The sequence below is a fragment of the Dermacentor silvarum genome, chromosome 11, assembly GCF_013339745.2.
Source record: "Dermacentor silvarum isolate Dsil-2018 chromosome 11, BIME_Dsil_1.4, whole genome shotgun sequence".
Lineage (NCBI taxonomy): Eukaryota > Metazoa > Arthropoda > Arachnida > Ixodida > Ixodidae > Dermacentor > Dermacentor silvarum.
This window is the reverse complement of record NC_051164.1, coordinates 48,083,412-48,100,410: the sequence shown is the minus strand read 5'-3', so window position 1 is coordinate 48,100,410 and position 16,999 is coordinate 48,083,412. Positions and strand designations below refer to the sequence as shown.

The window sequence follows — 16,999 nt, the reverse complement described above, 5'->3', positions numbered from 1 at the left end:
CTCATGGCTTGTGGAACAAGGGGAATAGAATCGTACATTTGTCACAATACTTCAGACAGATATGCGTATCAGGTGCACTGCTACAGCCGACATACATGGTATAGTATGCTAATACTGATCCACTAGTGTCACTAAACAATGGTCCTTTCTGACTCTGGAAATGTAGAACAATTTACAGGCATGGTGCTCGAAACTTGAGAATGGCTGAACAAAATGAGTGGACTGCAATGTATTATGTACATTCAGTGTGTGCTTCGGCTGAACTGCAACACCTGCTTAAGCTGTATCTTAAATTCATAAAATAAAGGGGCATAATTAAATGTTGCTTTTTCTGCCACACATGCGCAGCAGCAGGCGTCAGACTTTGTATGAATCCTCCAATAATCTTTCATTACCAACTTTGGTACACATTAAAGTTGGTGTGCGCCGACGTCATTTTATCACTAGAAATGCTTATACTAACGCGAGCTTAGGCAAAAAATTTTGTCTTGCAGCTTATAAGGGATGGTGTGGGAGAACAATATATAGAGCCACAAATACATTTCTTTGTGAACGTTAGGATAACTTTTTGGTACTGGTGCTATGTATTGACAAAAAAATATTTTGTTGCACCGTATTTATTACTTCTTTAAATGACTGTCAATTTGGTATTTGGGCACTAATACAGCGGCATGAAATCAAGGGCTTTACAACAGCTCATGTGGTTGATATTTAACTCGGGACAAGAAAGACACTGCCCAAGCCTAAGTGAAAATTTTACTATGGTCGTTGCCTTTCTTGTGCTTTTGCAGTGACATCTACAATAAGAATTCAACCTTCCAGGATCGTAAACATGGTTAAGTAGAGCGAGTTAACTACAATAGTGCTTCCCAAGGTGACAATTAGCCGTAAGTGAAGGGAGCTCTAGCTGAGCTACCAGCTCGCTTGTATAGGTCTAGGGCTAGAGCACAGCTTACAAAAGACTGCTACTAGAGCTAGCTGCGTGACTCCTGGGTCGAGTCGTACGGCGACAGGACAGCCTCCAGTTTCGAGCAAGTTGCTTGACAGTTTTCGCTGAGCAAGCCGAGGCACAACACGAGCTCGCAGCGAACCCGCCGAAGACTTCACTTTGCTCGCGATCCCACGTGTGGGCTAGGTTCGCGCGCCGCAATCAGCCCCGATTACAGCACTCGACTGCCTTTGCAGCTCATGTCCATATTTGGATGCCGGCATATCAGTGTCCCCATTATAGCGTTCAACGCCGACGCAGTACAGAAGCAATGTGTTGAGAAACACAAGGACTTCTCCAAAGACCCTCCATGGGCAGCGCACTGTCGCAAGCGACGCCGTTGTGGAGAGAGCCTTATCGCATTTTTTCTCCACTTCTGGCACCTCGTGGCTCCCGGGCGACCAGACGGACAGACGTCATCGCGCGCCCTTGCGCCTAGTCGGCTCCCTGGCCCATAGAGTTCCGATAGTGAAGACTCAGTGACGCTGTCATGTCGACGTTATCTGACCCGCGTCTCGGTGAGAAAAAGGGGTCAACCGCCTCCCCGTGGTAGTTGACAAGCACCGACTCAGGCAGGCGGACACACCTGCAGGGGCCTCCCAACGCCTCGACTGGTCGCGTGGCCGGGTTGCCCAGTACAGTTGCACGGTCGGTGAAGGTCACAAGAGTGAACAACAATCAGTAATAATTCGTGCGGAAGCAGCATCGAGCATTCTTGACTCGTTTTGAGACTCTTGACTCACTTTAGAGACGGTACGCAGGGAAGAGACGTAGACTCCACCAAACGCCGGACTGCATGGCGTGCTGTTCGGAGACTAAAAGGCAACCATGATGATACTACTCCTAGCGTGCTTACTTTCGATGACTGTGCAATATGGTGAAACTTATTTGGCTGGCAAAGTTGATGATTACTTCTTAAATACTGGCGCACCATCTCAGTCGCATGGCCGAATGGAAGAGCTGGAAAAAATGCATACGCTTTCAGAGCCCCAATACGATTCTCCTGCTGCCATGCAGTGAACTTGAAGTGTTTTCTCTCCTGAAGTCCTTGAGAAATAATACTCCAGCAGGAACTGATGAGCTCAAAGCCGAACCAATACTAACCATTTCTGGTGTTCTGTCTGGCCTAATATGCCATACATCTAACCATTGTGCTATAGCCACTGGCTTTTTTCCTGATAGCACGAAAATTGACAGGCTAGTTGTCTTGGATAAGCGAGGCTCCTTTAATGATATGAATAATTAGAGACCGATATCTGTCCTACCTTTCTTCTCTAATGTATTAGAACAATTTTTGAAAACATGGCTAACAAAATTTTTGGATGAAAAACGAGCGTAATCTTGTTTCTTGTTCTTGGATATGTCGCCTATCCGCTGTGCAATGCACGGGTGGCAAAGTTTATTCTGCCTTTAGCCTTGTTATCCGAGACGATCTTTGTGTCTGACACGATCCAAAGTTAACTTCTTTTTAATGTTCCGCTTGTAGCTTCTGAGGAGTCTCTGTTCTCACGTCTCTTTTCACGCCATTGTCACGAACTGCTGACCTGTGTTATTTTTTATACGTTCTGTTACCAGCGTATCAAGCATCTCTTTATTTACCCACAAATCCAGCGAGGAAACAACTAACACTAAAACCCAGGGTTAAAGGCTACGAAAGCTTCGTTCTTACCCCACGTACACCAGCAGAACAGACTATACGAACACGATTCAAAATGTTACGGCGCGTCCTCGACCAAGGTCGCGCTGCTTTACATTTAGGAATCATGCATAACCAACCAGCTCAATCTTTGACGTTACAAAGAGTACGAACCTTCGATCTGTAAGTTTTTTTTTTCAGGCGTCTAGAAATATCGGCCTTCTGCCTGGACACTTAATGCCGCCAGCTCCCACGCATATCAGAAGCAAACCTACCTCCAAATGTAATAGGGCAGTGTATCCGAAGTTTTCTTATTTAATTCTCTGTAATTTAGCCACGCGGTATCAGCAGCTGGGTGTGCGCCCATTCTTAGCAAATCATTCAGAACTGGTACGTGGCCCTTCGACAAATGCAATAGAAGTTTTGACCTTTGCGGTGTATAAACAAAACCAGTGCACGAGATTACGCGTTGCACAGGATGAAAGTAAACAGCGTCAGTTACACACAATCCATTTAACCACTTCACTAAAGCTTAGCTTCCCATAGACTCCAACATGTACATTCCATCTGCATTTTTTTTTCGCAAGGCTAAAGAAAAGTGTTGAAAATAACATTTTTAACATACAGATGGAAACGTTTTTCTTGATGGAGACGTTTTAGTTCTTAGCAGGTATAAGTACAGTTTCGGAGGCGCTGCCGCGTCGAATTTAATTTAACAATAGAAAGAGAGTGGTGAACAGTGGTCGAACCGCGGGTGTCTAAGTCGGGTACCAACGTTTCGACAACGGGTCGACATGCCTTCGCCAGGGGAACAAGACAGGTCCCCTAGTGGAAACGTCGATTGTATAGCTCGAGACGTTTCTTGTTCGAGCACTGTTATTCATTTGGAGCTCGCATGACAACGTGTTCACCAACGACGGCGGCTCGTAGAAAGAGCCGTTCCCAAAATGAATGCGATCGCTTTCTCGCCCTCTGGTTGTGATCGTTTGTCCCGTTTCAATCGTTCGATAGGTCACTTGTGGGAGCAGAACGAAACGATGCAAGTTGGACTCACGGAGAGGTTGGTCTATCTTCATCTCCCTGTTGAGTCGGATGCCGGATGGGACCGTCTTGTCGATCAGCTCGCCGATGTTCTGCGAAGCAAGATTACATGGAACTCAAGTAAACAGAAATGTTGATCAAGAGTGCAGTAGCCATGCATTTAAGAAATGAAAATTTCATTTGAAAAGAAAAATATCCATCGAACTGAATGTAGGAAAATAATGAGCAATCAGCAGGAGGGTAACATTTTCATTTTCCTACATTTTTGTTTTTTGAAATGACGAGAGCCGTTTTTTTTTTTACGCGATCATTAAAACCGTTCTCGCTAAAGATGCCTTGAGTGTCGGTTTCAGTGCCATAGAAAACAATGCTTAGCTTATTATTTTTTTTTCTAGCGGGTTATGAATCCAAAGCTTTCCGTTTGCGAGCGAGGTTCTCTTACCACTGCATTCACCACGGCATCTATTTTGTTCTTTCGTGCTATGTAATACATCGAATAAACAAAAACATGCACAGAACGACCTGATAAACGAGCGACAGTCAGAATGACGGACTTAATGACGTAACGACGCAATTACCAGATAAGCAAACTAATGACATGGCGGGCGCGCACACAAGCACACGCACACAGAGAGAAAGAGAGAGAGAATGTTCATACTCTCGAGCGAAATGTTTTTTTTTATGCCTACGTTGCACTAAAAGGTGGCAAGGATAAGCAACATTACAATACCTCTTGGAATATTTTGCATGCTGTCCTATCACTTTTTTAGCCTATGCGAAACGCGATGTAGGTAGGGAATGTCCATTCTTTCCCGCGCGCTGGGATACCGTTTTTTTTTTTCTTCGTCTTCTTCTCTGCTCCACAATAACTTTCGAACTGGCGTGCCAAGGCTTGCACCGTGAAAGAAAAAAGAAACAAAGAAAGAAACTACACAAGCGCATAGGAAAACAGAAACCGTTTTATTGACTGTTTGGAGGTAGTCGTGTATCGCACTCCCATCTCGTGTGTGTATTGAGATATGTAGGACAGACTGCTGCATGCCTAAAATATCAGACAACAGGGGAAAAAATTAATATAAATATGCACAAGGGTATATGATGGTTTTGCGCATTGTATTGCAATCGGTGTGGCCCTGTTCTACTGGTTCATTACACGTCGTTGCTAAATATGCAAACGATCGTACAAGGAAGATAGTCGACCCTTCCTATCGTTAAAGAAAAAAGAAGGGGGGGGGGTGAGGGGAAGGCAATATGCCAAGTCAAACGCAAGCTCCACTCAAACCCGGTGAGGCATTCGCGGAAAAGCCAAGTGCGAACATCACTTTCCTGGTCGCTGACGGAGACAGTATCTCCACATTTCATCTGTCTTTTTCTTCTGATTGTTATAGATCGCGTATAGAGGCCGACCGCATTCACGCCGACCACTCGAAGATATGTCGATCGAGTGGCGCGATATCGCCGATCATCCGACGCGAGTCAGGGAGAACGACGCCAACATTTCGTATGCGCTAGCTTCCATCAGGTATCGTCGGTGCTTTCGAGCGTGCGACGATACGGACGCCTGCATTACGCCGCAAATTGTGACAGCAATAACGGTTATAGTATGTCTTAGCAACTGGCCTAATTTAGCATCCTTCTAAGCTTGCATCAAAGGAGGACGAGGTGAAGATTTAAAAAAGAGACAAGGTTAACTAGGGCATAGAGCGGTTGGCTCCCCTGTGCTAGGGTAAGGGGGTAAATCGAATTAAACGTGATAGAACGAGATACTTGCAAACAAAATTTAAAAAACACCGCTCCTTCCACTCTTCAAGATGGTCTAACAGCGAAGCTCTGCTGGCTGAACGGCGCCACTTGCCGGGGATGGGACGCGTCGGCGTCCACGGGCGACAGCGTTCCTAGCGCGTTCCTCACGTTTTTTTTTTCGTTTTTCTACGACGTTCCCAAACAAGAGTCCTTGACTAAAGCTCCGTATATACAACCAACGTTAACGCGGACTCCTCTCACACCCCAGTCCTCCGTTTACCTACTTTTTTTTCTACACCGCCATTGGTTGGCGCGCCTCACGCTCTCCCCATCCAGCGCGAGTATTGGACGGCTCGACTTACGTCAACCCCCACTACCGATTCTCCTTTTCATCTGCACGCTCTCACAGCATTCTCCACTCCAACTCCTTTCCCACTGTTGAGCTCTGCTTTCCTCTCCTCTCCCGCTAGGTCACGTGGTCCCTTTTTAGCGAAGTCCGACGACGGTACAGGGTCCACATAAACAGCTTCGCTGTAAGAAGCACGCAGTGCGACGTAGCGCACAGCAATTCTCAGTGTGGCATTGAGTCATCATCATGTGGACATCACGTGTTCCATAAGTTCATATCATGAGGACACGTGGACCCACGTCAGGAAGAGCAACAGCGCGTTCAACGCCTTCTGTGCTACGGACGGCCTGGACCAGTGTCCTAGGATTCTGTCTTCTGGTACAGGCCGATTGTCCAGGCCTATCTCTAATGCGGTTGAGAGTTTGCACACAGGAGAGGCGTAACAGTCTCCTCGTGAAACCAGAGTTGTCGCATGTAGGGCTGTCGACCATTCTAATGCGGAATGAATATGCGCTTGCGAAAGCCAAGGCTGCAAAGTACCGTGTTTGTTCGGATCGTGATATCCGAAGCGTAACACGAAGCTGTAGACGCGGTGCCAAGCTACATGGAGACTGGTGTGGGTAAATTTCGTCGAGTTCCATAGTGCCAGGGCAAGTTCGCTCGCTAGCGAGCGAACCCTTGTAGCTTCATCGCTCCTTGACAGGGATAGTGCTGTCCAATACAGCATGTCCAGTACAGTCAATGCTGTCCAGTACAGCCAATGCTGTCCAGTACAGCCAATGCTGTCCAGTACAGCCAATGCTGTCCAGTACAGCCAATGTTGTCCAGTACAGCTTGTGGGGCAGCTCCAAGTCTCGTCTATATCATTTTCGCGTAAAGTGAACGTACCCCTACATTCCTCTACTTTATCAGGTCGATTGTCCTGCGGCCACACAATGCTCTAATGACAAGTCGCACGGTGCGGGGATTAGGAGGAAATGGAGTGATAGCTCTTATCGTGAAACCACAATCGAGAAGAGATATGCGGTGAAGAGTTCACAAGCGTCCTCATTAAGTGTCGGGGGCAGCGGCAGCGCGTTGTCATGCACCGGCGCGTCTGCAGCGATAGTGATAAACGCCTTAAAGGCCCGTGTCGTAAAACCCAGAGGATTATATACCACATAGCATACGGGAACTCCAAATGCTTTCGGAGTGGACGGAACGCCGTTCACTCGGTGGGATGCGCGACAAAGGAGTAACTCCTTGTTGGACGAGGTCACTTGCAGAACGGGGGATAACCCTTAACCTTCATGAGCCCCAAAGATGACCACGTGTGCGCAGCTCGCGACTAGAATAGGACATGTCTAAAAGCTACATTGTGCCGCATCAAGGTCAAAGTGTGAAGTGACCAAGGAAACCGCATAGGCTTCGGAAACCTGCTTACTTTCTCTTACAGCAACCATTTCTTGATTACGACACCTGACCAGACGAAGTTTCGTCGAACTTCTCGAGCAAAGCACGTGGAACATATTTCACGGGTATGTACGGCGTAGCGTCGCCAGGCGTCGGGATATTCCTTGCGCGCCCCACGGAAAAGCCGCGCCTTTATCACGACTTTATTGATTGATTGATTAATGATTGATTGATTCCAGTAAGTCGTCCAAAGCAGCGAGGGCGATAAAACGACGACGGTTTGGGCACGATGGTGTAAGGGGTGAATCAGCCTGCCCAGTTCCCAGCTCTTAAAGAAGCAAGGTATACGAGATTGGGCTGTGGTTGGCTACGCCAAGCAGGTGGGGGGGGGGGGGGGGGGGGGCGACGAAGGCGACGAAGACAAGTACTATCTTCGGAGTACTGACGATTTTTTCCGATTTAAAGTATAACAGCGCAACTTTATAACAAGCTGATAATCCGAATCGCTTGTCTGCTCTTAGGTTTTCGTCCTCAACTGAACTAGCGCTGATATATTTCGAATCATACAGAACCAACTAGCCCTATCTTTGACGTTAGTTAGATATTTCCGAATTGTCGTTTCTTCTTGCGTGAAATAGAGGTTCAAAACGCTCTAAACCCACACACACAAAAAATCGGGCAACCACGAGAGCCCCCTGAATAAATTACTTAATAGACATTCCTGTCAACGTATGGAGGTCCCAATACAGTCATTGACCGTGGGAACCTCCGTTTATTGCGATAGCAGTTATATCGACACTTCCGGCGCATTTCCGCCGTCGGCGTCGCTGTGATGTTCCGCATAAAGTCCAAGTTCAATACCATCGTCGCCGAGCGCCGTAGGCTGTATGCGCGAGTGAAAGCGTGCGAGGGTGAGCCGACGATGATGGCTCAATCTCGCGCTCGCAACGGAGGAAGGCGGGGAGGTAGCGCGCAGTCTTCCATCGAGCGCAAGGCTCCGGGGGACGGGAGGGAAGAGGGGTTAGGTTACAGGTTAGGGGTTACAGGGGCGGTGGCTGCGTATGGCGCGGCCGCGCGGGCCCTATCTTAAAAGCGATCTGCGATGTGGACAGAGTGCGCCGAGTGCTGATAGTTTCGTGTGCGCTGTGTTGCTTCGTTCGTGTTGAAGCGAAGGACAGTACGAGGGTCAATTCGCTCGCTATTACTGCCACGTTTTCCGGCTCCAGCGCTTTGACAGCGAGTGTTGCGCGGTCATCGAGGGAGATATTTTCAAGTGTGCCACGTGACACCATGCTTGTTAATTTAGTTAATAAGTGAATGTCGACGTGTTTACACGACCGATAAAACTAATATCCTTAGTTTGTTTAGCTGTCTTCTAATTTGCGATCGCAATCGATGATTCGCCTTTCCGGCGAAACTGCAACTTTTGTACTTCACATTTGTCAAAACTTGTCACCACTTTGCAAAGTGATAAATTGCGAAAATACTCGTTGATAACAAAGTTTCGGTTTCGGTGCCCCGAAGGTAGATTATTCGTGACGTCACAATACAGTGGCTGGCTCCAATCCTGTGATCGCTGCGACTGCCACACACGCGAGCGCAGCCGTAATAAACGCGCGCAACATTCTTGGTTATGTTTTATCACGCCGTATAGAGACGCTGCAGGAGGGAGAGGGGGGGGGTAATTATTACCACCTGGGTTTCTTTAACGTGCACGCAAACCACGGTGCACGAGCTGCACTCAGGCTCCTGTCGGACTGCGACGTCGTGCTCAGCAGCATGCACAACGCTAAAGCCACCAAGCTACACGTCGTCATTGAATTTGGTCATGACGTCACGATAACGTCGATGACGTCAGATGCAGGCACATCGATGCAACTTCAGTACGGAATCAAAATATCATATATAAAAGTGTTTCCCCACATTCATACTCGCTAACTGGCAACCTTTTAAACTCGAGAAGAGTTTATATACAGCTTTAAAAACAGGTGTCAGTAGTGCCTTTAATGCTGCCGCAGTAAAGGCAAAGCATGAAAAGCATCGAAGATGTGTTTTCGAGCGCCCGTTTCCTCTCGACTGCAATCGCAGCAAAACCAGCTGAGAGTTACCTGCACTGACTTCCAATTCCTTTTTTACAGGCAAAAGTAAAGACAACAATGGGGTGTTCGACTTCTACATCACGACATCACTCAGTTCACCACGTGCTAAGAAAGAGCGCGCTGCCGCTTCGCAAATAGATAGATATTCCATGTTTGCGCGAAGGCTGCTATCTGCACACCCACCCTTATCGTAAAGCCTACCCTACAGAGATTTTAAAAAGAGAGAAGAAAAGTTATAAACCACCGATTCGAGACGAGGAAGTCAGCCAACTCCTCTATCGCAGTGGGGAAAGAGCGAACATCATCGCGACAGATTATGGTGCGATTGGGCAACGTCTCCACCGCTGTTGTACACACACAGTCTTGCTATGCATAGGTTCCAGTAAGCTGAACATAGTTACAAAAAAAAATGTTCCACCTGGTTAAGGGAACTTACGTGGAAGAAGATTAGGAGTGCCCGACGCGCTAGATAGCCGAGCGCAGCACAGTCTTCACTGAAGGCGCTGTTGTATAAAGCCTAGTAACTCACTCAAGTTATTTTTGCCTAAGGCTCTTTAACAACCATAGCATTTCGCACTAAAGACTCCGTTTTGAAGGAAGTGTGGCGCTATTAGTGTCTGCACGCAGTGACGTGGCTCAGCAGTCATCGTAATGACGAGCATTAGGCGCATGAATGAGTTTGCGCTACAGCTTTTCCTTCCGGTAACAAACATCCTTGCGTTTTCTACCATTTAGGTTTGTTAAATGTCATTTGATATAACTATGCTCGCTATATGGTAAGAGTTGGCTTCATTTAGGTGCTAACATTCCGCGGTTTGTAAAAAACTGCAAAGAACGGTTTTCCAAATCAATCTCCCTCTTGGGCACTAGCCATGTGTGTTGAGGCAACGATAACAACAACAACGACGACGACAGGTCACCTCGGTGTGACCGCCGTTTAGCATAGAGCGCCCTTGTGTATACGTCAGCGTCGCCATTCAATGAGTTATTGAAAACAGCTTGACAGCACGAATTAGCTACAAACACAAAATATGTCCCTTCCGCAAGCAAATACTGCCAAGTGAGCTCGCAAGATCCAACTTGATAAAAATGTTAAGAAAACTGCAATATCCTTCTTCAATGCGACCAAGCGAAACCGTAGAAAAATACGTGTACTGCACAATTCTACAACATCAACATCGTATACAGGCAATAACTTTAGCACTTGCTCATCGCGGCTGCAGCATAGTCTCATAGACCGAATTTCAGTGCGGTCCTTACAACACCAATCAGATTATAATTCTGCCGTAGTACATTTGTTTTAACATTGCCATGCGGGCGCATCATCATCACCATGCATCAGCTCGGGTGTGGCTAGCGCCCACAGGTGGCGCAACAATCGCCGGCAGCCATGGGATCCGCGCATCACGTTTGAATCGCTGAGCACAGTATCTCGGTAACAATGAGTTTCACGGCCGGCTCAGTGGGCGAAGGGCGTTCAGCGTCAGACGATCTAGACAGCCGCCCGTTATCACAAGAGGGGAATTCTTAGAAGGGCAGTGGTCTCGACTGAGGGCACTGCCGGACAGCTTTTTAAATGTGCTGACTTTTTTCGACAGCGTGACAGCTGCTTATCTTTCGAACGTCGCAGCTTTATCGGCAGAACAATGAGTCGAAATCGACGCTATAGGCGGGCCATTTTATTTGCCGGCGAGACGTCCTCCGAACTAGATCGGAAACGCGCAGCTGTGCTTTCTCCCTGTTTCAAAGCTGCGAGTAAGCTGACATTATTTAACTGTATCTGCATTATCGGTTGTTCTTATGCCCCGGCACAGATGCAGCGCTTAGTCGTTTAGTAGAACACGGTACTGCGTCGACTGAAACCTTACTTCTGGTGCCGACGATTCGACGGTTGTCTGCGATGCTGACAAATGAAAGTAATGAAGTGCAATGGTATATTCTCGTGAACTGTTGGGCTCTATAGGCAGGCTTCATGTATAGTGCCGGTAACGAATAGCTATTTAGCAATGCATGGTCGCCAGAATATTCAGCACCGCGAGAAAACGGCACTTTGGTCGGGGCAGGGGCTTGAAGCCAGGTATAGGTACGCGTGTGCTGTTGTTGCCCCCGAAACGACTGCGCCTGCGCAGCGGCCCCAAGCTATAGTTCCAGCAGACGCCAGGCCAGCCGAGCATCCGCGCTTACATGCAGACGTATACTCCGAACAGCTGGAACAGAAATCTGTGCAACTAAAGCGCGTCATACTGCTTACCTTGAGTCCTAGGTAGTCCAGCATCGCCTTCTGGTCCTTGGTCCTAGGTCCCAGGTGCCGGCTGCAGAAGTCGTCGTGAGTCGGCAGCAGACGTTCGAGCGCCGGCGTCGACGACTTGGCCCGTCGCAGCAGCAGACGGCGCGCCGTCTCGCCGAGCTCGCGTCGCCCGGTAAGCAGGCCTAGCGACGCCGAAATCCTGGGCAACCGCTGCATCTTCGACGCCTTCGTGCGAGCCGCGGTCGCGGGGCAAGGGCTTCGCGGCGAGGAAGGTCGTCGGCGTCTTTCGCTCGACGCACGCTGCCCGATCGACAAGGCTGGACACGTCGGCGTCGACAACAAGCACCGACGATGCGAGGCGCGCGATAAGATGGGCGGCCGCTAATCAGCGCGGGCGACAGCGAGAAGGCCCGAGTATAGCAGACGACGCGCGGGAGGCAGACGACGCGAGCGGGAACTGGTGCAGACGACACGGGGCGACGAAGCACGCGAAAGCTTAGCGACGGCCGACGTTGAACAAGAGTACCGCAACCAAAGGGTCTCCTGCGATTCATGCGACCTCATAATGCAGCGGCGTCGAAATCAAGGAATGATCGAGCTACACGCCGGACCTACCTAGCCGTGTGCTGCCGACTAACCAGTTATGGTGGGAGTGGCTTCTTGGCAGTCAAACGCGCAACCAACAGAAGAGTCACACTCGAGCAAAGCCAATCAGGTATCTTCTATCAGCCACAAAATCCAAGAAACTAATCAGATAAGACGAGCTGGTCAAAGAAAACTCGAAGAACTCAGTTATGCGGGCAGTTTCGTACGACTGTCTTTACAGAAGTTGAACGGTGCGTGAAATATATCGATGGTGGTGAATATTGCGACACTACGCACCAGAACTTCGCGAGAGCCTGCATAGATGCTGACGTTTCAAGTCAAGCCCGGAAAATCGTATTCGCAAGGCAACCATGGACTTTTATTTACAGCAGGACTATACGACAAAACGTTACCTCAGATTGTCTCATATTCGCGCAGTCGAAGCAAGAAATTATATCTACTACACCATGCGAAAAACACAGACGCTCTGTTCACCATCGATGAAAGAAGAACTGCGACTAGAGGTCTTGTGCAGCTTTCAAACGGTGAAACGGCTTTGGAATAAACGCACATCGGCCGATTTCTTCGATGTCGTCAGTCTCAGCTAGTTCAACAAAGGCGGACACAGCCGACACTGGACTTACCGATGCAGTTCAACCGCCGAAGAAAGCGCAACACAACACAGGTTCTTGTAAAATAAGAATCCCCGGTCGGTCCAAAAAACACCTGGCCACAACTTTGTGCAACGCAAACGCAGCATCTACGTATTAACACGAAGGTTTATGCCTTCTTACTAGATCTCCGAACACACTATTTTGCAATACGCACAATAATCGGCGCCCAGGAAATGCCCACAAGCATTGAGATGGTCATTGCGTTGTTGGCCCACTGCTTCAGCTCAGACAGCGTGCCTACGGACGCTGGCGAACGCCGGTCCGCGTTGTTGGCGTGGCCCATGGTTGCCAGAATGTGGCTTGTATTCGCGCTCAATTTAGCAGATTCCGGTCACATCTGTTGATTCTGTTTAGACCCGCCGCGGTGGCTTAGCGGCTATGGTGTTGCACTGCTAAGCACAAGGTCGCGGGATCGAATCCCGCCCGCAGCGACCGCATTTCAGTGGGGGCGAAAGGCAAAAACGCCCGTGTCCCGTGCATTTAGGTCACGCAAAGGTCCCCTGGTGGTCAAAATTATTCCGGAGTCCTCCACTACGGCGTTCCTCATAATTAAATCATGGTTTTTGGCAGGTAAAACCCCAGAATTCAATTCAATTTCATTGTGTATAGGTTTAACTTCCATAATGAAGCGAGGTACTGCGCTAGGCCGGGATGGCAGTACGGTCACTCTCCTGGCCAACCTTCCCGACTCAGCATACCTCTCGCTATTACATTTGATCAACACAGTATGGGAGGGAGACCCCCTCCCCGCGGAGTGGACTACTTCGGTGGTCACATTCATTCCCAAACTCGGTAAGCCCGTCAGCATTCAGGCATTGCGCCCCATCTCGCTCATCTCCTGTGCTGGAAAACTCATGGAGACCATGGTCCGCGACCGCCTCTCCACATACCTGGAAAGGAAAGGCGTTTTTGCTGACTCGATGTTTGGGTTTCGCCCCCATCTGTCGGCACAGGACGTCCTTCTCCAACTCCAGCGCGACATCATTGTACCTAATACTATGCGCCACAATGACAAGGCCGTTCTGGCCCTCGATCTCCGAGGCCCTTCGACAATGTCAAACATAGCAATATCCTTACCAACCTTGGCACCACGAATTGCGGCTCTAGGGCTTTCGGGTACATCTGTGCGTTCCTCTCACATCGCACCGCCTTCATCCACATCGACTCTGCAGAACACGGTCCGTACCCACCGGGGTACACCACAAGGAGCGGTCCTTTCACCGCTCCTCTTCAACCTAGCCATGCTCCACCTTCCTTCGCTCCTCGCCCAGGTAGAAGGCACACACCACGCTCTATATGCAGATGACATTACCATCTGGACCAACTCCGGCTCCCCCGCACATATTGAAGACCGCATGCAGCGTGCCGCGCTTATTGTGGGCACCTCCGCCATCATGTGGCCTGGAATGTTCGCTTACCAAATCATCTCTTCTCTCGGTCTCACCTCCACCGCCGACTCAGATATCTCTCCCTTTGGGTCCGATACAGGTCGTCTCAGAACTCCGCATATTAGGCCTCCACATCTCCTCTACTCTCAACCCCGGCTCTACCATTGCTCCGTCTTCGACGCACTAGCGAGCAGGTTAGCCGTATGATTCTGCGGGTCTCCGCCAAACGTGGTGGCCTCCGCGGCCGGCATTCCCTCCGCTTGGCTCAAGCGTTTGTGACCAGCAGAGTCCTTTACGCCACTCCCTACCTTCGCTTGCGTCGCCACCACGAGAACCAGCTGGAAGCACTGCTCCGCTCGGTTCACAAGCGAGCACTAGACCTTCCCACTGCTACCTCAAATCGCCGCTTTGCGGCCTTGGGAGTGCACAACTCGTATGACGAGTTGCGGGAGGCCCATCTCGTCAACTAAATCAACCGCCTCCAGACGACTCCTGGGCGCCGCCTTCTGGATAGGCTATCGCTGAACCCGACCTCTACCCCACCTCTCCCTGCCTCCGTCCCGGAGCTATGGCGGCACAAACTTTGGGTTGAACCTCTTCCTCGCAACATGGATTCCACTCAACACACAGGCAGACGCTTAGCCCAAGCACACTCTCTTCACACTCGGTACTCCGACCGTCCTGGCGTGTTCTGTGTACGTGTCTCGGGACCAACTCCCTCCGGGCACTTTACGGCCGCAATGATCTCCGAGGGTCACCACACTGATGGCCTCTCTTTCGACTCGTCGGACGCAACACAGGCCGAAGAGGACGCAACCTCACGCCGCCTTTACACCAGACCCTGCACGGGGCCTCTCTAAAGCGGATGAGAGACTTGTGAGACGCTTGCTAACTATCACCTTCTTGTGTCCTGCGGCCGCCCAGCATTTCATGCCGGGTATGCACGGCTACTGTGCGCATTGTGGGGTCCTGGCCGACACCTATCACATGATGGCAGTATGCCCCTCCATACCCCTTCCTTTTTCATCCCCCTTCCCCATACCCACAAAAGAGGCTTGGGAGGAGTTCCTGCTTGGCTGCTCTACCCTGGACGCTCAACGCTCCTTGGTGGCCGGCGCCCGAGCGGCGATTATTTCCAGTGGACTTCCGGAATCGGGAGACCACCCAAGTGCCTCTGTAGTGCAACTCTTTGTACTCTTCTGATTAAATATTTTTCCACCACCACCACCCAAAGAAACACGTGAGCAGACATGGGTTATATGAGAGACGCAGTAGCGAGGACTTCTGGCTAATGTTACCCACTAAAGATTCGATTGATCGATCAATAAATCATAAGCTTTATTTAGGCAACTGAAGACATGCGTCTAAAATAAATTCATCATCATCATCAGCAACAGCAGCCTATATTTATGTCCACTGCAGGACGAAGGCCTCTACCTGCGATCTCCAATTACCCCTTTCTTGCGCTAGCGGATTCCAACTTGCGCCTGCAAATTTGCTAACTTCATCACCCCACCTAGTTTTCTGCCGTCCTCGACTGCGCTTCCCTTCTCTTGGTATCCATTCTGTAACCCTAATGGTCCACCGGTTATCATTTCTACGCATTACATGGCCTTCCCAGCTCCATTGTTTTCCTCTTAATGTCAACTAGAATATAGGCTATCCCCGTTTGCTCTCTGATCCACACCGCTCTCTTCCTATCCCTTAACGCTAGGCCTAGAATTTTTCGGTGCATCGCACTTTGTGCGGTCCTTAACTTGTTCCCGAGCTTCTTTGTTAACCTCCAAGTATCTGTCCCAAAATTTATATATATATATATATATATATATATATATATATATAAGGACCAAGAGGAAGGGGGAAGACAGCAGCAGGACCCTCTGAAGCGGGGCGCCTCGCTGAGAGATGGCAAGCCGCCCTCCTCAGCGAGGCACCCGAGGACCAGGAGTGGGCCGTCCAGCGGGCCAGGGCCATTGCCGAGGATCTCGAGAGAGAGAAAGAAGAGACTTTATTTGCACCCGTCAACTAGATGGTGGGGTAGAGGCTTCAGCCTAAACCCAGACTCATCCTCCCTAACCGTCGACCGGGATCCCTTGGGACGCGGCGGCGGTCAGGGCGAGACCGATGACTTGCCGTTGTGCATTTTCTTCTTCGTTGAGTAGCAAGGACTCCCAGGATTCTCTGCATCTATCTGGCTCACCAAAGTTAGGACAGGTCCAAACCATGTGGACTAAGTCCGCTATACCATTACAATGTGTACACCGAGGGCTATACACCGAGGGATGCCATTTGCTCAACAGTTGTGGGTTCGGAAATACCCCAGTTTGCAGTATCTCGAAAGATTTTTTCTCCGGTGATGGACCCCTGGCAGCGGGCACCAACAGCCATAACCGTTGGACAAATAAACTTTATTTTATCCTATTGTATATAAATTATATATTATATTATAATATATATATATATATATATATATATATATATATATATAAAATTTATTATAGGTCAACCGTGCACATGTTTGCCCAACGAGTTAGAACACTGTTTAATTGAACTAGCAATAATTAATGGAAGAAGAGTTATCACATTTAATTAATTTAGACAGTCAGAAAAGCGTTTACATGCAAGGTCAAAGTTTCAGGCCATAGCATCCGTTCCAAGTTATCGCGCCAAATAACTCTAATAATCGTTGAGCGTACATATTGATGAAATTGACGAGCGCATAAATAAAAAATCTTCTGCCCCATTCTGTACGCCGTCACCGCAATTAGAAATAAAACGCTCAATGTCGTCTTCTTTCTTCCTTTTTATCTTTCTTTTTCTTCTTTTGCGAAAGTTGCGAATAATAATACATCATCA

General features: G+C 49.0%; 1 protein-coding gene across 1 annotated transcript in view; it reads right to left on the bottom strand.

The window, feature by feature from the left end:
* LOC119433539 (glycine dehydrogenase (decarboxylating), mitochondrial) overlaps nucleotides 1–13,009 on the bottom strand; it is a 50,196-nt gene extending 37,187 nt beyond the window's left edge. The window contains exons 1-2 of the mRNA XM_037700789.2: nucleotides 11,500–13,009; nucleotides 3,679–3,757 (exon numbers count right to left, since the gene is read on the bottom strand). Coding sequence (XP_037556717.1) covers nucleotides 3,679–3,757; nucleotides 11,500–11,712 — 292 coding nt within the window. The 5' untranslated portion in view covers nucleotides 11,713–13,009. The remainder of the gene's footprint in view (nucleotides 1–3,678; nucleotides 3,758–11,499) is intronic.
* Between the last annotated feature and the right edge of the window lie 3,990 nt (nucleotides 13,010–16,999).